The 25509-nt window shown below is 41.9% G+C and overlaps 1 protein-coding gene across 2 annotated transcripts in view; it reads right to left on the bottom strand.

Moving 5' to 3' along the window:
• Window positions 1–25509, bottom strand: part of KCNH1 (potassium voltage-gated channel subfamily H member 1) — a 228598-nt gene that overhangs the window by 106899 nt on the left and 96190 nt on the right. For both annotated transcript variants that reach the window (XM_053383261.1, XM_053383262.1), the window contains exon 8: window positions 6591–6790. In XM_053383261.1, coding sequence (XP_053239236.1) covers window positions 6591–6790 — 200 coding nt within the window. The remainder of the gene's footprint in view (window positions 1–6590; window positions 6791–25509) is intronic.

Here is a 25509-nt window from a genome sequence, read left to right as displayed (position 1 = left end):
TGACACTGCTCAGCAGATGTTTGTTTTTATAAAATAAACCAAAACATCTCCAACTGCCAAGATAGCAGACAGAAAATAATTAATAGTAATCATTAAATCTCATTGGGAATGGTGGCAGCTGCTGAAGTTATAATTGCAAATGTTAAACAGGAATCTGTCAGGGAATGCAAAGTTAGAAAATTAGTTTTAAAAGTGCAGCCCTCATTGACCCTGAAATTCCCACACCAGCCTCAACATTAAATTAAAAAGCTCTTCAATATTAAGGCAGAAGATAACTGTACAAGACCAAGAATAAAACAGTTATTTAGGACAAATACATTCTTTGGTAGCTATTGAGCTACCAAAATAATAGTCAGAGGTTTTTTGTTTTTTTAAGACAGTGAAATCAATAGAACAGAATACATATCACATACTTAAATAGGGCATGCAATTGAAACAGCACACAAATGCTTAAACTTTTTGGAACATATATATGATCAGGGGGCTTTCAAATTCCTTTGTCATGGGAAAACCAATTAATCTACAGTAGCAAATCATCATCACATACCTGGCAGGAGGAGAGAGATGTGGCCAAACACACATTGGCTGCCTTGGATTATACCTAGCAACTCCCCCAAAATTATAGCTCACATCCAAGACCTGGCACATGCTTAAATCTCTCTAATGAGGTTAACTTTGGTTGGATTCTATTTATGTTTTATTTGCATTTTGTTAAAAGCTCATTTTATTGAAACCTCCAATTTCCATTCATGGTCAAACCAGCACAGAAGAGTGGTATCATTGCATCAGTGGACAAACACAATAGCATCATATAGTAGTTGCTAGCATTCACATGCCTAGGAAAAGAAAGTTTGCTTATTGCTGATGATTTTTCTTCCACTAGAGAAGAAGAACCTTTTTCTCAAAATACACTCAGATGTGGAATTTCCCAACAAGTCTTGGCCTCTGCCATTGCCTTGGGGCAACTAGAAGACAGCTACCACTATGGCAACTATCCTTAGAATAAACTTGTTTTACTAATATGCTTGTCTAACGTACCTTTGCTTAATGGTAAGGGCAGAACTAGAACTTATTTGGGAAACACAGGATTTCTGAGTTATTTTATCGTTATTTATAAAAGTATTTGTATACCGCCAATTCATACAATGGCAATGTATAGCAATATATACAATGAAATATAAAAACGGTACAAAACAATTGTTAAAGTGTCTGACTGAGCCAAAAAAAATTAAACAGTTACATAGGCCTTTCAGCATAAGACATCTAAAAGAAAATGTCTGAAAATCAAAAGCAAGGTACCTGCCAAATCTATGCATGATACTGATAATACTTTCTTTCAAATTTACAGAACAACCACCACTTGCCTTCTGCAACAAATTATACCATAAGTGGCTTACAAAACATAAAACTAAGAATCATTTATAAATCTACAACAAAACAATAAAATACTAGCATTGTTGCCTTTCATCAACATACATGTTAAAATGTAACCAAAACTGTTGTGATGGCTTGTTTCAATTGTTGAGCCCATTAAGGTGGCACTGTGGTTTAAACACTGAGCCTCTTATGCTTGCTGATCAGAAGGTTAGCAGTTCAAATCCACATGAAGGGGTGAGCTCCTGTTGCTCTGACCCAGCTCCTGCCAACCTAGCAATTCAAAAGCATACCAACACAAGTAGATAAATAGGTACCGCTGTGGTGGGAAGGGAAATGGCGTTTCTGTGCGCTCTGGTACTCATCACGGCGTTCTGTTGCACCAGAAGTGGTTTAGTCATGCTGGCCGCATGACTCAGAAGGCTGTCTGCAAACAAACACCAGCTCCCTTGGCCTGAAAGTGGAGACGAGCGCTGCAACCCATAGTTGAATTTGACTGGACTTAACCATCCAGGTGTCCTTTACCTTTACCTTACCTTACATTTGCAAAAAAAATCAATAATGCTTAAATTAGCTTTTACTGTTTTAGTTTTTCTATACCCTCTGTACCTCACCAAGCAGGTAAAATCAAAGCATAGTGATTCAGGGGATAAATTCACCTTCAAAATATTTGCTTAGAGGGATGTATTACATGACACACATCAGTAGTGACAGCAATGCAGGAGTGTAGAAATCACATTATGATTTATTCATTCCACAATGTTCTTGAAGTTGTGTTTGTATGCAAATTCAGTGGAGCTTGAGAATTGGACTTTAGAATTTATGGACTGGTGTTGTCATTACTCAAGTCTTAAATTTGTTAGCCTCTGCTATCAACACAGGCTTTTTTTAAAAAAGAACCAGATACTAAACTCCACTGCCTATATGAATATGTCAATTACAGAAATCTATCAGAATATATCTCTTTTAATAGTTGAAGAATTGAATATTTATTTATATTTATTAAAGCAATTCTTCAAGGTGAAAATGGATAGCTGTGATTCAATAACCTTTGCATTCTTCTCATGAAAATGCCTTTGGCGCAAGAGGGCAGAAGTTTGTTTTGAAATTAGCCCACCTTTTGTATAGAAATAAAAATAAAGAAAAGAAAAGATGTTAAATAGAGGAAACTGAGGATGCTTTTCAAGTCATGACTGAATAGATATGTTGCATGAGAACATAGGAAGAGCCTGTTGGATCAAGCAATGGGCCATGCAGTCTGGCATCCTGTTCTCACAGTGGCCAACAAAATGGCTGTAGGAAACCCACAAGCAGGACTCAAGCACAAGAGCCCTCACCCACCCTGCTGTTTCTATTCAGAAGTGGAGGCAGGGGATAGCCATCCCACTCAGAAGCTGTTGATAGCTTTATCCTCTATGAAATTGTCTAACCCTCTTTCAAAGCCATCTGAGTTGGTGGCCTTTACTGCCTGCTGCAGCAGCAAGTTCCATAGTTCAATAATTCTACACACAGAATATGCAATAGACCAAGGCACCGGCAGAGGAAGCGGAGTGCACTGCCCCTGGCAGCACAATCCTGGTGGGGTGCCATCGCGGCTGCCCCCCCAACCGTGCTGGGTGCCACGCCCCAAGGACGTGCGCCATGCCCAGGCGGGCCTGCTCTCTGCTCCCTGCCTGCTCTCCGCCCCCCGGTGCCAGAGCATGAAGCTCCACCACTGGACCCAGGGACTTGCCCTCTCTTACAAGGAGTAAGGGTGTGGAAGCAGGTGCCAGTTGAAGAAACAGCATTCATATTTACTAAAATTCAGCAACAATTTTGAGCCAGAGAAGCTATTTTTCTGGATTTCTGGATTTGTTTATTTAGTACACACAGAATGCACTCAAGGCACCATTCACGGGTGCCCAATTCCATGGGGATGCCCACTACTGCAAGTAAGGTATTTGTGCTTTTATCTTGTGAGCCCTGGGATCTTTAAACAAAGGACAGTTCTGTATATTAATAATAGCAGGCAGAGTAATGGAAGGCTAGGCAAAGAAGAATCAGCACCTTGGAGAGGGACCTACATAAATGTGGGTTTCAGGACAGAACATGCGGAGACAGAACGTTTGAATTGCCTCTGCTGTGTCTTGGAACAACTGGCAGATCTTTATAGCCTGGGCTATAGGTATTAATTGACTAGAATCCCCCCCCCCGCCGTTGTGAATCTGGTCAGTTAGATCTTCTACTGTTGGCTTTCTCTAGGGCTTGGGGTTCCAGCCTGTGGTGATATCTCCTCTGGACTCTCCTGATCCTCTAGATCAGCGGTTCTCAACCTAGGGGTCCCCAAATGTTGTTGGACTACAACTCCCATCATCCCTGAGCTCTGGCCTTGCTAGCTAGGGGTGATGGGAGTTGCAGTTCAACAACATCTGGGGACCCACAGGTTGAGAAAGGCTGCTCTAGGTAGTCTGTGGCAGAGGTCTCTTCTCAACGTTCAGGGAAGGAGAGGAAGCTGATTGCACCTTTTCATGGGACAATTGAGGGAGTAGGTTCATTTTCTCCTCAGAGCTCCTATCAGAGGAGAACTATTTCTGTGGCTGTAACATCCAGAGGAATCTTGGTTTGCGGCCATAACATCCCATCCATAAAAAGACCTGCTAAGTTTCATCATGGCTGATATATCATGTCCTTCCCAAATACAGAAACCCCTTAGATAACTACCATACTTTTCACACCATAACACTCACTTTTTTCCTCCTAGAAAGTAAGGGGAAATGTCTGTGCGTGTTATGGAGCGAATGCCTACGGATGGCGGGGGGATCTGCTGCAGTTGTGAGCAGAGGATCCCTGGTTCCCCTTCCTTCCCTCCTCCGTGGCTCCTTTGAAACAGCAAAGCGGGAGAAGAGCCGCTGAGTGGGGAGGAGGAAGAGAAGCAGAGCCTGCTTGCTTCAAAGTAGCAATGCGGGAGAGGAGAGGAGCCACTTACACAAGTGTAAGTGGCTCCTGTCCGGTTGGCTCCTTTAAAGCAACCATGTCCCTCTCTCCTCCCCACTCAGCTTGCGAAATAGCAGCGAGGTTTTTCAGATCGCTAAGCGCTAAGCCGGGGAGGTGGGAGAGAAGCAGAGCCTGCTTGCTTCAAAGGAGCAAAGCGGGAGAGGAGAGGAGCCTTCTCCTCTTATACCCCTCGCCTGCATTATTAGCAGCATCCCTCTCCACACACCCCACGCATGCTCCTTCTCCCCTTAAACTCTTCTACATTATGAGCAGCATCCCTCTCCACACATCACACGCGTGTTCCTTCTACCCTTAAACTCCTCGCCTGCATTATTAGCAGCATCCCTCTCCACACACCCCACGCGTGTTCCTTCTCCCCTTAAACTCTTCTACATTATGAGCAGCATCCCTCTCCACACATCACACGCGTGTTCCTTCTACCCTTAAACTCCTCACCTGCATTATTAGCAGCATCCCTCTCCACACACCCCACGCGTGCTCCTTCTCCCCTTAAACTCTTCTACATTATGAGCAGCATCCCTCTCCACACATCACACGCGTGTTCCTTCTACCCTTAAACTCCTCGCCTGCATTATTAGCAGCATCCCTCTCCACACATCACACGCGTGTTCCTTCTCCCCTTAAACTCTTCTACATTATGAGCAGCATCCCTCTCCACACATCACACGCGTGTTCCTTCTCCCCTTAAACTCTTCTACATTATGAGCAGCATCCCTCTCCACACACCCCACGCGTGTTCCTTCTCCCCTTAAACTCTTCTACATTATGAGCAGCATCCCTCTCCACACATCACACGCGTGTTCCTTCTACCCTTAAACTCCTCGCCTGCATTATTAGCAGCATCCCTCTCCACACACCCCACGCGTGTTCCTTCTCCCCTTAAACTCTTCTACATTATGAGCAGCATCCCTCTCCACACATCGCACGCGTGTTCCTTCTCCCCTTAAACTCCTCGCCTGCATTATGAGCAGCATCCCTCTCCACACACCCCACGCATGCTCCTTCTCCCCTTAAACTCTTCTACATTATGAGCAGCATCCCTCTCCACACATCGCACGCGTGTTCCTTCTCCCCTTAAACTCCTCGCCTGCATTATGAGCAGCATCCCTCTCCACACACCCCACGCGTGTTCCTTCTCCCCTTAAACCCCTCACCTGCATTATTAGCAGCATCCTTCTCCACACACCCCACGCGTGTTCCTTCTCCCCTTAAACCCCTCACCTGCATTATTAGCAGCATCCCTCTCCACACACCCCACGTGTGTTCCTTCTCCCCTTAAACCCCCCACCTGCATTATTAGCAGCATCCCTCTTCACACACCCCACGCGTGCTCCTTTTCCCCTTAAACCCCTCTTCTGTATTATTAGCAGCATCCTTCTCCACACACCCCATGCGTGTTCCTTCTCCTCTTATACCCCTCTTCTGCATTATTAGCAGCATCCTTCTCCACACACCCCACGCGTGCTCCTTGTCCCTTGAGTGCTTTTCCTTCCCTCCCCACCTAAAACGTGGTTACAAAGCACGGATCCACATGGATCCTCAGGATTTTTGCACTGGGTCACCCCAAATTCACCATCAGATTACATAGCATGTCCATGGCTACAGCTTGCACCAAAAAAAGCACGCACCCACTGTTGCCTGGGGCCACAGTGGTGCAAAAATGTGGTTACAAAGCATGGATCCACATAGATCCTCAGGATTTTTGCATTGGGCTACCCCAAACTCACCGTCAGATCACATGTCTGTGGCAACAGCATGAACCACAAAAATCATACATCCACTGTTTTGTTTAGAATTTTTTTTGTGTGTTTTCCTCCTCTAAAAACTATGTGCGTGTTATGGTCGGGTGCGTGTTATAGAGCGAAAAATACGGTACATCTCCCAAATTCTCCTGGCTGTATTAGCTACCACAATGGGCAACAGACAAACAGAGAAGGAAGGGAGGAGGGAAAGAAATCAGCGCTGCTGGGTTGCATTGCAACATTCTTCAAATTTTCCCATATTTTTGTCCATGAAAATTTGAAACTTACAAAGCCAGTATGTGGAGAAAACTTCAGAGAACTCAGACCTCTCTACATTTGACAAAGATGAATTTGATATAAGGAAAACTGAGTTTTAAAAAAATCAACCCAATAAACAGTCATCAAGAATAGCAGCTACAAGAAAGGAACAGTTAGAAAACATTTATTTGGTGGTAGCTTTCCAATATCAAGACAGCTCACCTTTTCTGTATCGATGCCTCTGGACATGGACCAGGTAGAAACAATGTAATCCATCACACGTTCACTAAGACCTTTGGGCACTTGATAGAGTTTCAGGAAGTCCCGGACACTGTTTAGCATTTCATGGTATCTATTTGTATTAGCGTACATTTGCTGGAATATCGTTGTTACATTACCAAAAATTGTTGCATATAGGAGAGCTAGAAATAGAAGAAGAAGAAAAGGAGGAGGAAATAAAGGTGAATATTTTCCGAACAATTTTTAAGCATGACGTTTGAGATCAATGTCGATACAGTGTGTTCTCTGTAGGAGAAAGTAATGCAAAATACAGCATTAATTATTTTAATTGTTACAAACTGACATGAAGATGCCACTTATTGGACGGTTGCTGTTGGCGCTCAAGTGCTTCTCAAGTAATTCTGAATCCTGTTAGAGGAGCATCCCCTTAGCACAAATTCTCTTGTTTCAATTAAAGAATGCCCATGTCAGTTTAGCTTGTGTTCAGTGACTTTATTGGAGAACTCCCAGTTATTAGGGAACTCGCCTTACACCCCTGAAGGCTGCTTATTGAAGCCTTGCTTGTTCTCACTAATCAACTTCCTCCAGTTCAACTAACCATAAGCAGGTACAGAATCCCATTAGTTGTAGAATCCAAGTGTATTTGCTCCTTTTAATACTGCTGGTGGTTACCAACATTGCTGGCAAATACCAGAGGAATGCCTATCTGCCACAGCAGCTCCATTATAAAAATTGTTTGTTTGTTTGTTTGGGGAGGGGGGTTGTAACCGTGCCTTTCCATCAAGGTATTTTAACAAACATTAAAAACCAGTACAAAGGCTAACAACAACAGCCAATTAACATACAAGACAGATATTATTATTATTATTATTTAAGTCACACTACTCAAATAAGAACCAACAGCCATCCATAATGAAAAGGCATATAAAATGCATTCCACAACCAGGGAGCCACAACAGAAAAGTCCATGTCCCTGTGAATCTCAGCAGATGGGTACAGCTGGAGGATGACCTCAGCTTGTGATTTTAATGTAGATTCCCTGCCCCCCATGTAAAATGTTCCAAGCTGAATCTCAGCTTGGAAAAGTCTTATGTGGTAAGGTTAGGAAAGACCTCCCCTCAAGACTTCGAAATACTGCTGTCAATTAGATGGTCATATCAAGCTGCCTTATACAAAGTCAATAATAATAATAATTTAATAATAATTTTATTATTTGTACCCTACCCATTTGACTGGATTGCCCCAGCCACTCTGGGAGGCTTCCAGCATATACTAAAACATAATTAACCATTAAAAACTTCTCTGTACAGGGCTGCCTTCAGATGTCTTCTAAAGAATAATAGAAGATAATCAGTCTATCTAGCTCAATATTTTCTGTACTCATCTTCTCCAACCTGGGCTGAATCTAGACATATATAAAACCCCCTGTGAAAATGCTTTTTTAAGAAACTGTTTAAAAATATATATTAAATTTCCCATAAACTCACCATCATCTAGTGTTACATTTGTAGAATGTGACATTTAATACACTTGAAATGCATTTGCAGCTGCATAGCTGAATCCCTGGTGCCCTCCCCAAAATTTGGAACTACAACTCCCATCATCCCTGACCATTGGCTATATTGACTAGGGCCAATGGGAGTTTCAGTCCAAAACAGCTGGAGGGCACCAGGTTGGGGAAGGCTGATCTAAACTGATTGGCTGTGGTTCTCTCAGGTTTTGGACAGTGATCTTTCCATTTATACCATTCTGAAGATGCCCAAGTTTGAGGTTAGGACTTTCTTCAGACAGAGAATGTGCTCCACAACTGAGTGGGAATCTCTCCTCTGAATAAGTATACCCAAAATCAAAATATCGCTAACTACATATATCAACATTAATTGCGGGCGAGGGTTAGTGCCTTAAGCAACAACAAATTCTAAATGTTTTGAAATGCACTAATTGGCTCGTCACATACAATTCTGGTTGCAAACAAGGCAGTATCAAATAGTTTTCAGGCTTACTTGGCAGGGACTGAAAGGGGCATGGTCAATTGTTAATGTGTGGATCAATAACGGGCCTTGGCAGTGAGAGAATAATCATTGAGGAACGAGGTGGGGACACTCTAAATTTATTGACAAGCTTTTGTGTGATATTTGCACCAAGGGGAGTGCCTTTGAAGTGCTTGTGACTCCTCATTAAAATGCAACAAATGATGCGTAGGTATATACAGGTAAGATGTTGGTTCTGCAGTCACTTTCAAACACTCTAAGGACACTTAGTTTTAACAGGGTTTATGAATAAAGAATATAGAAACCATAAAGGCTGATCGCTGAAGAATTGATGCTTTTGAATTATGGTGCTGGAGGAGACTCTTGAGAGTCCCATGGACTGCAAGAAGATCAAACCTCTCCATTCTTAAGGAAATCAGCCCTGAGTGCTCACTGGAAGGACAGATCGTGAAGCTGAGGCTCCAATACTTTGGCCACCTCATGAGAAGAGAAGACTCCCTGGAAAAGACCCTGATGTTGGGAAAGATGGAGGGCACAAGAAGAAGGGGACAACAGAGGACGAGATGGTTGGACAGTGTTCTTGAAGCTACCAGCATGAGTTTGGCCAAACTGCGGGAGGCAGTGGAAGACAGGAGTGCCTGGCGTGCTCTGGTCCATGGGGTCACGAAGAGTCGGACACGACTAAATGACTAAACAACAACAACAACAACTAAAGCCTTACTAAGGTGTACAAAATCAAGCACTGATACTGGTAGGAGGAAAAGGAGTGGAACCACGCTCACTAGACCACACTTGCTGTCATGCCCTGTCTAAAGCTGTCCAGGGTTTGAGAACATTTCTGCAGTGGGGCAGCCAACTAAACGTGAACAAGGCATGCCACTAAGGTTGAAGCTCCTTGAGTTTAATTCTGTTCTGGGTGAGAGCTACTATCCCTGAATTATAATCCAGCCACACCATGCTTAATTGAGTCCCCACACACCTCTAATTCTTCATAATCAGGATGCTGCAAATAACCATTCTGACTGTTAATTACAAATTGTGTATTATAATTACCCTTGCCAAAAGGCATTCTACTCCATCTGATTAATCTGTATCAAACCTTATTAGCTTTAATTTGCCATTAGTTAGCCAGTGAAATACAGTATTAGTGCAGGAGATTCATCAAAACAGTTTTTAAAGAAAAACAAACAAACATCATTTCACCCACAGGGTTTCTGAACAAGGTTGTAGGTTATATGCTTTCATAGCATTGGGAACTTAATAATAACTATTATTATTATTATTATTATTACCCCGCCCATCTGGCTGGGTATCCCCAGCCACTCTATAGCAGCTTACAGCATATCTAAAAACATAATAAAAAAAGAAACCTTAAAAAAACCTCCCAATACAGGGCTGCCTTCAGATGTCTTCTAAAAGTTGTGCAATACTTTATCTCATTGACATCTGATGGGAGGGTATTCTACAGGAATGGTGCCACTACCGAGAAGGCCCTCAAGATCCGCATTTTCTTTTCTTCTTTAAAATAGAGGAACTCTTTTTAAAAACTTTTGATTATACACACACACACACAATAGGAAAGAAAGAAAGAAAGAAAGAAAGAAAGAAAGAAAGAAAGAAAGAAAGAGCAGGGGTGAGGGGTGACGGGCACACCAAGCCCAAATATTCTGAATCCTGTCAAATGCATTGTTGTTGCTTTATTATTTGCTTTCTAAACCACCGTCTTGATGCAATTTGCACATAATTTTAAAAAGTTAAAAACACAAAAGCAACAGATATATTTAAAACAACACTAAAACTCTAACAAGTAGACATTTGCAGTAAGGCCTCATTTTATCCAGCTGAAAAAGCCTGCTGGAACAAAAAGTGGGAGCTGTTTGCATCTTGGCAGCGGCAGAACAGGGGCAGCCACATTAAAAGCTCTGCTCTGAGTTATTGTGGACCAGGCTTCTTAGAACTTTGGAACTTGCAAGAGAAATTATCCTGCAGACTGCATCAATTTACTGGGTGTATAAGGTGGTCTCTCAAGTAATCTTTTCTGAGCTTTATAAGGACATATATGTTAGTACCAACACCTTGAACTAGGCCCAGTAGCAAACTGGCCAGTGAAAATACCGCAAGCAAAGTGTTATAGGCTGGTAGTAACTTGCCCCCACAAGCAACCTAGCCACCACATTCTCCACCAGCAATACAATGGGTTACTATACTTGCAATGCATACTGTACTTTCATTACGTGGGTTGAATTCAACTAAGTCTTACTGAGAGCAGACCCTTTGAAATAAATGAATTTATATTAGTTAACCCACTGATTTCACTGGGTCCCACTGTGAATATAATGTAGTCGGATATCACCTAGTTGGTTGTATCCAGCACTGTCTGTGCACGTGGGGATGTTCAGAGGAAGACGCCCCAGTGCATGAGCAGAATTCTACTTGCGAAATGCTGGATTTGGCCCACTGAGTAAGTAAGACAAATTAAGAAGAAAAATAAGATCGGGTGTCACATTACAAAATGGCCTAGATTTTAAGGGAATGTGAAATTATGGCTTAGTGCTACGTGAGGCAGCCTCCACAAGCCTGCATGAAATAAGGGAAGCTGATTTATATTGTTCCATCTAGCTCAGGACTGCATACACTGACTGGCAGCATCTCTCTGGGGTTCTAGGCAAGGGTCTTGAAGTGTAGGTGGGTTCCCACCAGGCAAGACACAGTGATAACAGCAAGAACCTTTATTGAGCTAACAGAACTGGACAACAGGGGCAAAGCAACTGCTTATATACATTTCTGAAGGCCTGGGCCACTCCCACTCCCAATGTGATTGGCTGTCTAAACTTCCAAGCTGCGGATCATAACTCAGAGTTTAAGGGCTAATGGCATAGGCCCAAAGCTTGAAATGTTCTGTGATTGGATATCATGTATCGAATCAGAACACAGAGGCTCAGAATCCTTAGTCCAGACTCAAGCTCAGGCAAACACAGAATACGTAATAGGTCTCTCCCAACCCTAAATGGAAAAGCTAGGAACTGAACCTGAGACATTTTGTATGGAAAACAGATACTCTACCACCAGACTACAGCCCTTCCTGCATGTGCTTGTTGGGCTCACAGAGTCCTCCCACCATGCAGCTGAGTTCAGTAAATCTCTGGAAACATTTAAAAAACTGCACCTGAAAAAAGGCCCAAGTTACAGCACAAACACCTGCTTTTCATGCCGCAGGCTGAGGTAACAAACACATTTACAAGGGTAATTCTTAGTTTCATCAATATGAGAAGAATATTTATACTCAATTTCCTCAATATGGGAAGCCAGTGATTAACCACAGAAGAACTATGAGAGGAAGTCGATAGCAAGGGAACATTCGCCCATCAAAATTTACTGTACAATCTCATCCTAAGCCTCGCACATTTTTTTTTCTGCCAATGCTTTCAGTCAGGGCTATTGCCACAAAGAGAACAGGCAAAGAAAGCATTCTTACAGAGCATGAGCAAATTCCATTCACAGCTAGTATTGTTCTTCTGTGGCAACACCTGCCACAGCACCAGCCCAGAAAGAAATCTTTTCAGCAGATGTCATTTAATGTACAGAACCCTCAGACAGAGCCGAGCGTCTTCGCATTATTCTCTCTTCCCAATTACGTCTTCTCTGTTCAGAGTTAAAGTACAGTGTCTTGTCTGCGACAATGTGGCAACTCATTAACAATGCACTCTGCGCTGCCACCTCATTTAAAACATTGTGGTGGAGTTTTTTTTAAATAACACTACAGATAAAAGCTGCATAATTGCTACAGGGAGTTACTCTTACAGCCAAGTTGTGAAGGTCACTATCAGGTTGGAGAGGCTACCAAACAATTTGCTACTTTTAAGTTAGTTAAAACTCACACAAATAAAAAAAAAAGTATGTACTTGATTGTCACAATAGAATATAGCTTTTTTAAAAGTTTTGTTGGGTTTTTTAAAGAATTCCTGCCTGGAGTAGTTGCAAAACACTCAAACCTTGTAATTGGGGTTATAAGTGTTGCAATAGTGTCTCATGTTCCCAGTATGAATCATCGCATTTAATTGGACTGATTTAAAATGTGCTCTCTTAAGGAGCGCCCTCTTGTTTCTTCCGAGTAAGATCAACCAACGCGAGTGTGTACTTGTGGTGGTGATGCCTCTGACACTGATTGCCTAAGCTGGTATGGCGGCACGGAAAGTTCAGATATTCAAGAAACAATGAAGTTTGTAATCCAGCTTCTGTGTGGCAAGGGAGAACTGTCAGTTTGGCTGGAATTAAAATCCCACATGATGTAGGTTAAGGGTTAGGAAGTGGTCCCAGGACTCAGGGAACCCTAAGAGACAGGGACTCCAAAGGCATGAAAGATGAATGAAGGGTCCAGAAGGAAGGGTGAAGACGAACCTCAAGAAAAGTTATAGGAAATGCTGCAGAGATCATCATCACAGAAGGGACTCTAAGAAATGTTCATGGTGCTTCAGATCAGAAACAGCTTTAGGGAGGAGGAGGCAGGGGTTTAGGGTAGCTAGTCAAGAGACAGGGTGGCTAAAGAAAGCAGTAGGTAAATCTAGAGCATGACGAGAGAATTTATTTCATTCTAACTTCTGATATCATTGCATCATTGTGACCTAATATGACAAACAAGGGCTAAAAGAGAGAGCCAGTGTGGTGTAGTGGTTAAGAGTGGTAGATTCGTAATCTGGTGAACCAGCTTCGCGTCTCCGCTCCTCCACATGCAGCTGCTGGGTGACCTTGGGCTAGTCACACTTCTCTGAAGTCTCTCAGCCCCACTCACCTCACAGAGTGTTTGTTGTGGGGGAGGAAGGGAAAGGAGAATGTTAGCCACTTTGAGACTCCTTAGGGTAGTGATAAAGCGGGATATCAAATCCAAACTCTTCAAATCCAAACTCTTCTAAAAAGCAGTGGCAGGAGAGGCCTCCTGAATGCTGTGTACTAATTTTATAAACATGCTAGTCCTTGGACTGCTTCTCATTCTAGAATATACTGAAACTAGATTTAGAAATAAGACGAATCAGCATCAACACAAGGCTGCCACTGTTATTCACAACTGTATCCAAGCCTCAGGATGGTGTAGATGGGATTTTCCTCACAACCAACCAAAGGCCCTGGCTGGGAAGTAGTCAACACTGGGCTATTCACTAAAGAGCTTCACTGCAGAGTGGGGATTTGAATTCGGGCCACAAATTCACACGTCAGCTTGTTTATGTTTGTGGCCATTATCTATCTACCTCAGCATTTCTTTCTTTATTACCTCTATCGCTCCCATTTATTCCAAGGAGCTCAAGGTGGTGAACATAGTTCTCCTACTTCCCATTTTATCCTCACAACAATCTTGTGAGGTATGTTAGGCTGAGAGTGAGTTACTACCCACCGCAAAACTTCAATGGCTACCCTTGCAGGAAAGCCACTCCATAAGAACCTAGGAGGATTCCATCAAGTCCAGCATCCTGCTGTTCTCACAGTGGTCAGCTCCAAGTATTCTTTTGAAATGTGGCAGGGTTTATAGTCTCAGAAGGAGCAACCTTGCTTGCAAATCACCCAATTCTGCCCCAAATTTAAAATTATAAATGTTTCCTAGCATGAAAGTCCCTGGACCTATTTGCTTGTAGTTCAACAGGCATTATCCACTCTGCATGGCCTACCATGCCTAAAATTTCATCAGCTTCTGCCAAAAGGGAAAATACAAAAGCCTTTTTAATTTTATTTTTTTAAAAACCCTGAAAATAAAGGGGAGCAAAGCTTACATGGGCAGACCTCAAGCTGAAGCAGGAAAGCCTACAAAGCACCCTGGATCAAGGCAGGCTGTCTTTCTAAAGCGCCAAATCAGGATCTGAACCAAGGGCTTGTTGCACTAATAAGTGCAGCATTACAATGAAATAATCTACATTTAACACACAACATCATGGATACTAACCTCCGCAAAATGAAAATATTGGTGCATGAACTTCCATGGTGCTAGAACGTTAAAAATCAATTAACAAAATGTTAAATATCCAATTTCAGACCTGTCATTCATAATTCCATTACTACATATTAATAGAAAGCTTGATTGACAATTCAAAGAGATCACTCAATCTGTATAGTTCTAATTTCGGTAGCAGTATCACCACCATAGAAATAAGACAAATTTAGAATCCATCTAACTCCATGTAACTATAATGATTTGCTGCAACAGCGCTTCGATATCGAGTGTGTTGCTTTTTCTTTTAGTAACTTATGATTATAACTTTCAAATAATAATTAAAGTTATACAGTTCCAAATTTGGTTCTCCATCTAAGCTCTCTGAAACATATGCATTACTGTGAAAAACATAGCATGACTTAGCTGGTTCATTAAAATTGCTCAACCAGTACATATTATACTTGCTCAAATCTCATAATGGAATCAGGAATTCTGCAATTGTCAAACCAGAGTCAAATTACTCACAATGTATTTTTACAACTATGGATGCAATTCAGCTGAAGAAGAAAAAATCATGAAGTTGAACTGTCCATAGGATAAGGATATGCTTCAAATCCCTTAAGAACATAAGAAGAGTCTGCTGGATCGGCTAATTAATGGACTATCTTGTTCAGCATCCTGCTTCCACAGTGGCCAAGCAGATACCTGGGGGAAATCCACAAGCAAAATTCAAGCACAAGAGCCCTCTCCCCTCCTGTGACTTTCTGAGACTCGTATTCACAAGCACTGCTGCCTCTACTATGGAAACACAGCTTAGCCTTCACAGTGAGTAGCCATTGATAGAGCCTCACCTCCTTGAAACCAATGGGATTTCAAAGTGCTTAACTAAAGTTGCATTATGACCGATGTTAACTAACACATTAGAACCACATTCATCAAGATTTACACATTTACCACTGATATTGTGGGGCTACTATCTGTTCGTTTGTTTAGCCAGCCAGTTTATTACCCACAGATCTCAAAGCAGTTAACAATAAGTAAAAGCAAAATACAGTGGAACCTCGGTTTTCGAACATAATCCATTCTGGAAGACCTTTCGACTTCCGAAATGTTCAAAAACCAAAAACTCAATACAGGATCGTCAATACAACAGGGGAACTCAAAATGGAAGCCATGTAGCACGTTCGGCTTCTGAAAATCGTTCAAAAACCAGAGCAGTTACTTCCGGTTTTTCGGCGTTCGAAAGCCAAAATGTTCAATTATGGAGGCGTTCAGCAACCAAGGTTCCAATGTACATAAATATACAATCAGCACAACTGCATTTGATTTGCTTTAAGAAAAATCCAAATACATAAATATACCATATGCTTATCTATCTGAATAAGCTCTAGAGAAAAATACTAGGCAGCATGATACAAACTCTGAAACAAAATAAAACACAATATTTGCACAACACTCACACCATGTCACTATCGCCATCCGTTTACACAATGACTACAACTATTCACTACCTTATAACCCAGTATATAACTGACTACACACCTATATTGTTCCTACAACTGATCACCAACAAGAATACAAAATTAATGGACTGTTCATATCAGTGAACACCAAATGCCCTTTGAACGATCAGATACTTCCCTCTCACCTGTGAGGGACCCAGTTTTATACCAGTGCTGGATCTCATGCTGCAAAGCATAAAACTATTTCCCTCCAGTAATGCCCAATAACCCCATGACAAATAATCAACATCAACACTGGTAAGAACCATGAAAGGAACAGGCATAGACAAATATGGTCACAGGCACAAAAGCAAACTTCCAGCATCACACCACACCCCCATAGTGACCCTAAAGATCACCCTGACCTCAGTCCTTGCAGCCTTTTTCTCCACCTCATCACTACAGATGTAACAACTAATTGTAAAAATGTCCATTGAGTGGGGAGCGAATTTGTTGCCCAAGACCTTCCAATAAACTAAAATTGTATAACCTGAAAGTGCCAGCATGAGACAGAATACCACCCCAAAATGGTGACAGTGTGAAAGTGCCCAAAATCGGTGCTGCAGAGGAAACCATTCCCACCATTCAGGTGTAACAATAATGTGCCTCTTGTCCACCCTAGAAACATTTGTGCAGCAGCAGCACAAGAAACAGGAGCAGAGTCAGAAAAAAATATCAGAAGTAGAAATTGTGGGAATACAACAGGTTTGCTATTGCACTGTGAGAATGCAAACTAAGCAACACTTTACAGTCATGGGATGAAAAAGCTAATGTTGATGGTTGCCAGGTAAAGACTTTCTTGTGTTAGAAGCATTTCTAGTTTGGTTAATGCATATTTAAATCTGTTGTGATATTTTAATAGGGACTAGTTCATTGCTCTTATCAGTTTGTTTCGAGATTTCCAACTGCATTATAATTCATCTTCGGTTAAGTCACCTTGAAATTTTTATAGAGCAGTTTTGAATAATGTAATGTGTAAGTAAATCTTCCAGTCTCTCTGAGAGACTGCACAATCGGTATTTCACTTTCAAAATTAATGCTAAAGCTTTTTTCCTCTGTGCTGTTTCGTTTCTTCAGGTCTGATGCCAAGCAGTCGTGATCTTGCCCTCAGCACAGTTTATAAACATAGAGGCCCTGCTGCTCAGCCAATTTTGGGGGCATTTACACCTGACTTTAGCTGAAACCAGGGATAAAGTTGGCCAGTATATTAATAGATGCAATGCTTTCTACTGGGGTGAAGAAGATGAAGGAAGACTGAGGGAATTTTGTACAATTTAGGGAGGGAAATAATGTTGATGTCCTGTTTTGCTGACTTTTATCTACAACAAAATTAAATAGTCTCGAAAACTAAAATGGATTTCTGACTTCCAGGTTAGCGCCATCGGCTAATGGCGGATTCCCTCCAAGCTCCGGAGGGAATCGGCTCTGCAGGATCCGTGTCTTGCCGCTGCGGCGACGCGGGGACCCTCAGAAATCACAGGCGCTGAAGCCTGTGAACTTGGTAACTTGGCGGGCACCATTTGCGCCCCCCCGACCCGCGAAGGAGCCTTTTTAAAGGCTTCGGAACGGGGGACGGGGTGAGCGGCGCGGTGCTGAGAGTCGACTGCTTCTCCTGCGGAGTGAAGCCGCATGCCATGGTCGGAGAGCGCTGACCTCTTCTTGTGAACAATTGGACTCTAAAAGCAACAACCCGTGAGTAATACAGAAATTGGATTTGTAAAGAAAAAAAATTTTTGAATTAGGCACGATCGGGGAAGGTGCAAACAGGAAGTCCGTCTCCCCGTCTTATAAATAATCTAAAGCAAGGACTAGCTAACTAAGGTCGAGAGAATTTCTTCTTCTTTATTGGGTAAAAGACATTAATTTCACGATTTGGCAGTATAAGTAATTTCACTGGAGGATAAGAGCTAATTTTGAGAGCTGAAGTGCCACCACCCCGGACCCGGGAGTGATCCGCGAGAGAGCCTGTTGAGGAGATATAGAAGAGTTTGACAGCTGTCAAATTAGCTGTCAAGAAGGAAAAAGAGAACTTTGTTTCTGCTATCTCTGCTGGATATATTTGCTACAATTTGGTTATATTTTGTTGAAAACAAGGAAGAACTGATACAAACTAACTTGATTTTTGGATTTGAACTGGAAGGAAGATAAAGTAACCAAAATCCCTCTAGAGGGGATTTTGGGACATTACAAGAATGGCTGGAGGAGGAAAAATTCAAGCTAAATTGGACAGAGTGTTTCTTCTCTTGGGAAAGTTACAAGGCCAAATTGATGTTTTGGCTACAAATGTTGCAACTCTGGACTTAACAGTAAACAAATCCACTGAATTTGATAAGGACTTGACTCATGAAGTCCATGCAGCTGGACAAGAAGAGAAACTTGAAAGATTTGAGAGTGTGGAGAAAGAGATATATGTTGTTTCAGAGGAAAAGGAAGGAGGAGATGTAATGTTGCAGATGACAAAGGAGAGCCAGAGGCCTGACATGATGGCTACAAAGGAAAATAAGTACTGGATGATGAAAATCTGTTTTGAATTGAAGATTGAAGAATGGAGAGATCTCCTTATGTGGAGATCTGAAGACCTATGGATTACAAATTTGATTAAGGTGAAAGTTGGAGCTTTTGGGACATTTGGACTTAAAAGGAGTAAGAAACAAGATTCAGGCTCCACTTTTAAGTATGGAGGTCTGGCTGGAAGAAATATGGACCCTATCGGGACAGAGCTTCTCCGAGATCTGGTGTTTAATATTAAGGACTACCAAAAAAACCGGCAGAGAGGAATTGAGAGAGAATTAAGAGCCTCGGAGGTGAGGTCTCCAGGCTGATAGTAGACTAAGACTGATGGACATTTGTTGGGGATTGAAACCGAGAAAGGGGGGGTGGGGTTTGGGAATCCAAAGGGTGCAGAATAATAATCTGTTTTTTTTATTTTGTTTGTTATTAGTATGAAAATTGGGGAATTCGTGGAAGGGAATTTGGGTCGACTTTAGAAAAAAGTTTTAAGAATGAGCACTGATGTTTAAATACTGATGTTTATAAGTTAAAATTGTTTTTTTAAAAAATGAATTAAATATAAAAAGGTCAAAAATTGGGGACAAGAACTTGTTGAAATAACAATTTGAATTGGAATATAAGAAGGGGAGGTGTGGGGAAGTCAGGGAAATATGTTACTGAAAATAAGGATTGTAAACTTTATGTGTTTTTAACTTTTTTGTTTTTTCTTTTTGATTTTTTAATGTATAAAGGTGGAAAAACTCAATAAATATCTTTTTTTTAAAAAAGAAAGCTAAAATGGATTTCTATTTCATTTCACAGTGCTAATGAACAGGTCACTACTTAAATGAAGGCAGAGTCATTTAAGGGTATCATTTTCGTTCTGCAATTTATAGAGAGTAATGCATGGGCCATTTTCAATTACAGAGCTGAAATTAAATCTCCAGTGAGAGCTGCTGTTTTGATTATTTGTGCCAAAGAGTCTGGCTTGTGCTTTAAGGTTTGTCACTTTCCCCGAGTGACTAAATTAAAGGGCTAGTCTGAGTTCAAACCTGGATTTGTTCCGATATTTTAAAATATTACCCTTGACCAAGTTTACCCATGTGTTAAGGCAGTGATAGACTATTTGTATAATCAGTCCTCTTTTGTGAGACAAAGGGAAAGACCATTTAAGAAGAGGCTGGAAAATATATTATTTAAAGCATCTAAACTGAGAGTCAGAACTGTGTGAGATGAGATTAATTTTCAAGTTTTGCTTGGAAATAAGTTATTAGCAGCCTAAATCAGTTACACTTCTGTCAAGCAGTCATGATTCTTTAAGTAAGAAATACAGAGAATTGTACTTTTGTTGTGGTCTTATTACCATGCTAAGCACAACCAGAGTCCCAAACCCACTGAAATGTCTGAAAATAGACAAGGCTCTTGTTGGCCACTGGAGCTCTTTAGGAAAGGAATTTCTAGAAAGCAGAGTGATTTGATGTTACCATGGAGTGTGGCTCAGAACCAGGAATAGAATAGGGATAGACATAAAACAGGGACCAAACAGAGCAATCACCAGCCAGCTAAGGTCAGACATATGTACTTGATGACTTCTTCTATGAAGCTGCCTGAGCTCCCCTGTCACATAGCTGTCAAGTGTCCCTTATTTGAAGGGACAGTCCCTTATTCCAGCGCCATGTCCCACTGCTGTCCTTTAAATGGTGTCCCTTAAATTACAAAGGAAGCAGCTCCTCTCCCTCCCTCCCTGCCAGCCAGGGAGGAGGGCGGCTCCAACTGTGTTGCTTGGCTGTGTTGCTCACCCAATAAGAAGTCTAAGAACAACTGGGGGGTGGAGCTTGCATGCCTTGTGTGTGGCTAGTTAATGCAAGCTGAGGGGGTTTTTGAATGCTGGACACCATTTTGTTGCACGTGCTGCTGCAAACTTTGCAGTGCAAAGCCAGAGCGGGGAGCCATCTTAAGTTGAGGCTGCATAGGCCTTGTGGTGCATGTGATTCAGATTCTATTCAGTTAAACCTCTGGTTACAAAGTTGGTTCCCTATTTTCAAAAAGGGGAAAAGAGAGGACCCAAATAATTACCGCCCAGTCAGTCTGACATCAATACCAGGGAAGATTCTGGAGCAGATCATTAAGCAAACAGTCTGTGAGCACCTAGAAAGGAATGCTGTGATCACCAATAGTCAGCATGGATTTCTGAAAAATAAGTCATGTCAGACTAACCTGATCTCGTTTTTTGACAGAATTACAAGCCTGGTAGATGAAGGGAACGCAGTGGATGTAGCCTACCTTGATTTCAGCAAGGCATTTGACAAGGTGCCCCATGATATTCTTGTAAAGAAGCTGGTAAAATGCGGTCTTGACTATGCTACCACTCAGTGGATTTGTAACTGGCTGACTGACCGAACCCAAAGGGTGCTCATCAATGGTTCCTCTTCATCCTGGAGAAGAGTGACTAGTGGGGTGCCACAGGGTTCTGTCTTGGGCCCGGTCTTATTCAACATCTTTATCAACGACTTGGATGAAGGACTCAAGGGCATCCTGATCAAATTTGCAGATGACACCAAACTGGGAGGGGTGGCTAACACCCCAGAGGACAGGATCACACTTCAAAACGACCTCGACAGATTAGAGAACTGGGCCAAAACAAACAAGATGAATTTTAACAGGGAGAAATGTAAAGTATTGCACTTGGGCAAAAAAAATGAGAGGCACAAATACAAGATGGGTGACACCTGGCTTGAGAGCACTACATGTGAAAAGGATCTAGGAGTCTTGGTTGACCACAAACTTGACATGAGCCAACAGTGTGACGCGGCAGCTAAAAAAGCCAATGCAATTCTGGGCTGCATCAATAGGAGTATAGCATCTAGATCAAGGGAAGTAATAGTGCCACTGTATTCTGCTCTGGTCAGACCTCACCTGGAGTACTGTGTCCAGTTCTGGGCACCACAGTTCAAGAAGGACACTGACAAACTGGAACGTGTCCAGAGGAGGGCAACCAAAATGGTCAAAGGCCTGGAAACGATGCCTTATGAGGAACGGCTAAGGGAGCTGGGCATGTTTAGCCTGGAGAAGAGGAGGCTAAGGGGTGATATGATAGCCATGTTCAAATATATAAAAGGATGTCACATAGAGGAGGGAGAAAGGTTGTTTTCTGCTGCTCCAGAGAAGCGGACACGGAGCAATGGATCCAAACTACAAGAAAGAAGATTCCACCTAAACATTAGGAAGAACTTCCTGACAGTAAGAGCTGTTTGACAGTGGAATTTGCTGCCAAGGAGTGTGGTGGAGTCTCCTTCTTTAGAGGTCTTTAAGCAGAGGCTTGACAACCATATGTCAGGAGTGCTCTGATGGTGTTTCCTGCTTGGCAGGGGGTTGGACTCGATGGCCCTTGTGGTCTCTTCCAACTCTATGATTCTATGATTCTATGATCCACTGAGAGGCTGGGTTGGCAAATACCAGGTGGCTTCTACCCAATCAGCAAACACATGGGACTCTCAAGAATAGGGCATGCTGTGTACGCAAACTGTGTAAACCAGATCCTCAAAACTGGTAGCCTCTGCCTGCTTTCTTACCTTAAGTCTTTTGCGTTCTGCCCTTATCAAAATGCCTCAACATCCTCATGCAAATCAAAAATACATTAGTAAACTCTCCCCCATAAAATCTGTACAAAATGCTAACACAAAACCTCCAGTCTTCTAATGGCTGGTGCTTTAAGCCCATTGCATCTTCCTTTCCCATCCCATTTAACTGCAGAACCTTTCAAAAAGGTGCCATTTATCTTGTCATCTTGCTATGATAATACTGGCTCTTTCTTGTGGCTTGAATCCTCCCCTACTCAGCTGACTGATAAATGGCTGGTAATTGGTTAGGGAAAACAGAAGCGATGCATCAACACAAAATTAAAATGTTCCTAACTTATCAAGTCTCTCAGGTTTACTTCAACATTAGATCTAACAGCGGAACTGTTTGTTGCCATTGCTATCCCCCTCTGCCACACACATCATCTCCCACATACAATATTGGAGTATTGCTCTAGATTTCCCATAGTCATTAAAAGCAGTGTCAACAGCATGCAACTAATGTGTGATTTACCAATACAAGAGTCGTTTACCAGTGTAGCACTGTGAGGAGGGCAAAACACACTAGTAAACATATTTTCCTGGATCTGAGTTTAACAAATTATGAAGTGATATGAAGACATGAATGCACTCCAGCACATAACAGCTGCCAGTAATAAATATATCTGTTGGCAGCTCAAGGGCTGAAGTGGTTATAAATCTTTACAGATCATGCATCCTAAATTTGTCTTTTTCTTTTTTTCAATTTTAGAAAGAAGTTTGACAGAGAGAAAATCCAAGCCTGCTCCTAAGACATTTCCCCTTCTAATTAATGTTTGCTGCCAGAAAATAATGAGTCAGGATAGCATACTTAGCCCTAATCTGCTATTGTAATCAAACAGCAGGCATGCATGGAGTTATTAAAAATATTTTCCTATCACACTCTCTTGTTATTCTGGTGGCTATTCTCCCATTTGAAACACATCTTGTTCTGTTCTGTCATTAATTTGCATGCCACCAAAGAATCACAGAGATCTTTCCAGTGAAAAAAATAAGGAATTCTATTTTAGAAGAGTTTCCTTAAATACATTTGCCATTAAAGTTCTATTTCTGGTTATTTTTCTTAGATATCTGTTTGCTCAAGCACTTCCTAGTCAACTACGGTAGAGGACGATCCAGTTCTCCTCTACATTCTTCCTCCCCAGACCTTCCACAGATGGGAAGAAGAGAAGAAGAAGAGTTTGGATTTGATATCGCGCTTTATCACTACCCGAAGGAGTCTCAAAGCGGCTAACATTCTCCTTTCCCTTCCTCCCCCACAACAAACACTCTGTGAGGTGAGTGAGGCTGAGAGACTTCTGAGAAGTGTGACTAGCCCAAGGTCACCCAGCAGCTGCATGTGGAGAAGCGGAGACGTGAACCCGGTTCACCAGATTATGAGTCTGCTGCTCTTAACTACTACACCACACTGGCTCCATACAGACTCTCCCTCTCCCATCAGCAGCTCTCCCACACATGGGGAGCCGTCACAGCATCAATGGAACTCCATCATCTTGGAAAAGCATATGTGCACCATTCAACCCCCATCATCCAGCCATCCATGTAGGGAGAAGGGGTACAATGCACTCTTAATCGGAACATTCGCCTTCAAAAATATACACAGATGTATTTTTTCTAACATTGGCACTTCAACAAAATATCACTTGACTGGGGGGGTGTCTTAAATGTTCGCTGTAATGACATGCACTCATATTTTCCGAGCATGTGGATTTAGGGTTTTAACAGACTCAAATATTTGTTTTAACAGGAAAGAAGTTGGTTGGAATGTATACATAAAATGAATCGCTGCCTATATTAAAGGAAAAACACATAAATTAGTCAACATGACATACAAAAATGCAATATTATGAGGTAAAATGGCTTGTAACATGTGTGTATTGGTCAAAACTACATTAAAAATGTGTTTGTTGGGGGAAAGTAGCACTAAAAATACTGAATTTTCATGATTTTTATTTTTAAAATGACAAATTTACATAAAATTGGCCGTGGTGGGTCATGTGATGAACCCATCAATGGGAGTTGTGGGGTCGGTGCCCCTATCATTAAATATTCCTTCCTTTAGGAAGATACTGTTAAATTGGAAAATGTATCAATCAACCAGTACAGATAATGTGGCTATTGAGTTTCCCTAATATAAACAGTCCCCAAAATGCATATCAGCATTAAAAGCCATACTTAATAGGCACTTTGCTCCACTTTCAGTTACGTGGGTCAAAAACACGGTGAAAAAATAATTTCATGTTGACTCCATTAAAAGGCAAAATACCGTTGACTCCATTAAATGGCAAGCTATCCATTCTGCCTGCTATCATTACCATGGAAGCTAAAGACAGATTTACAAGCTCAAGCATGCAAAACACTTTAGTGATTCAATTCTGTGTAATTAATGGGATTCTGCACTACATTATCTTGGTAAAATCAGCTGGATAATTGACCTAATGTGGGGAAATGAAGCTCATTTTGAATTCGTATAAAACCTCACTCTGCCTTGACCTCATGTTTCACACACTAAGGGACCTAAGTGCAGGAGTCAGACATAAAAATGCCAAGGAAGGCAGACAAAATAATCTAAGCCAAAGATGGGGGACCTTTGTCCAAGTAGATATCAGTGGACTACAACTCCCATTACATCAGACCATTGGCCATGCTAACTGGGGCGGATTTGAATTAGAGTGCAAAACATCTGGATGGTTGGAGAAGGCTGATAATAAGAGGGATGGTGCTTGTGAAGGAATGGCAGCATCCCTTCTCCTTACATGTTGACTTTCCGTAATAAGTTGAGTCTTCCCTGATTACTCAGAGTCCAACAACAAGAGGAGGGCCAAAGGTTCTCCACCCCTGAACTAGGCCATTTTGCAACAGTGCATAATCTTCAAGGTCTTACGAATGAGAACAAGTACAGTCTTGTGTACTTAAAAGACTCCTGTGATTACATGATGGGTCAAAATATTCTTGCCTCCCCCAACAGAACTAAAACTTGAATTAGCACTCCTGAATATATACATTTCTCACAGTTTCTTCCTGTTGTATTCCTTTAACCTCAAATAGCCTGCCCTTCACTGTTTTAAAAGCACACCACTTGTTGGTTTGGCTAGAGATGCAATAAATGCATAATTATCCGACAATATATTCTCAACAGTTCAAAACTGTCCTCGCCAGCTTTAGCATGCTAAATATACACAATGGCTTAGTGTCCATGGGCATGCCTTTACATGAAGGGCTGGCCCTATCACTAGGCAGAATGAGGCAGCTGTCTCAGACAGCAGATGCTGCCCCCAAGTGCATCAGACAGCAGATGCTGCCCCCAAGTGCAGTGAGAGATACTGTCCTGTCATTGGTGTAAATGTAAGATTCAAAGGCTGGTCCACTTGGATTCTTGGAATG

This window comes from Podarcis raffonei, chromosome 3 (genome assembly GCF_027172205.1).
Source record: "Podarcis raffonei isolate rPodRaf1 chromosome 3, rPodRaf1.pri, whole genome shotgun sequence".
NCBI classification, from domain to species: Eukaryota; Metazoa; Chordata; class Lepidosauria; order Squamata; family Lacertidae; genus Podarcis; species Podarcis raffonei.
This window is presented reverse-complemented; position numbering and strand designations above follow the sequence as displayed.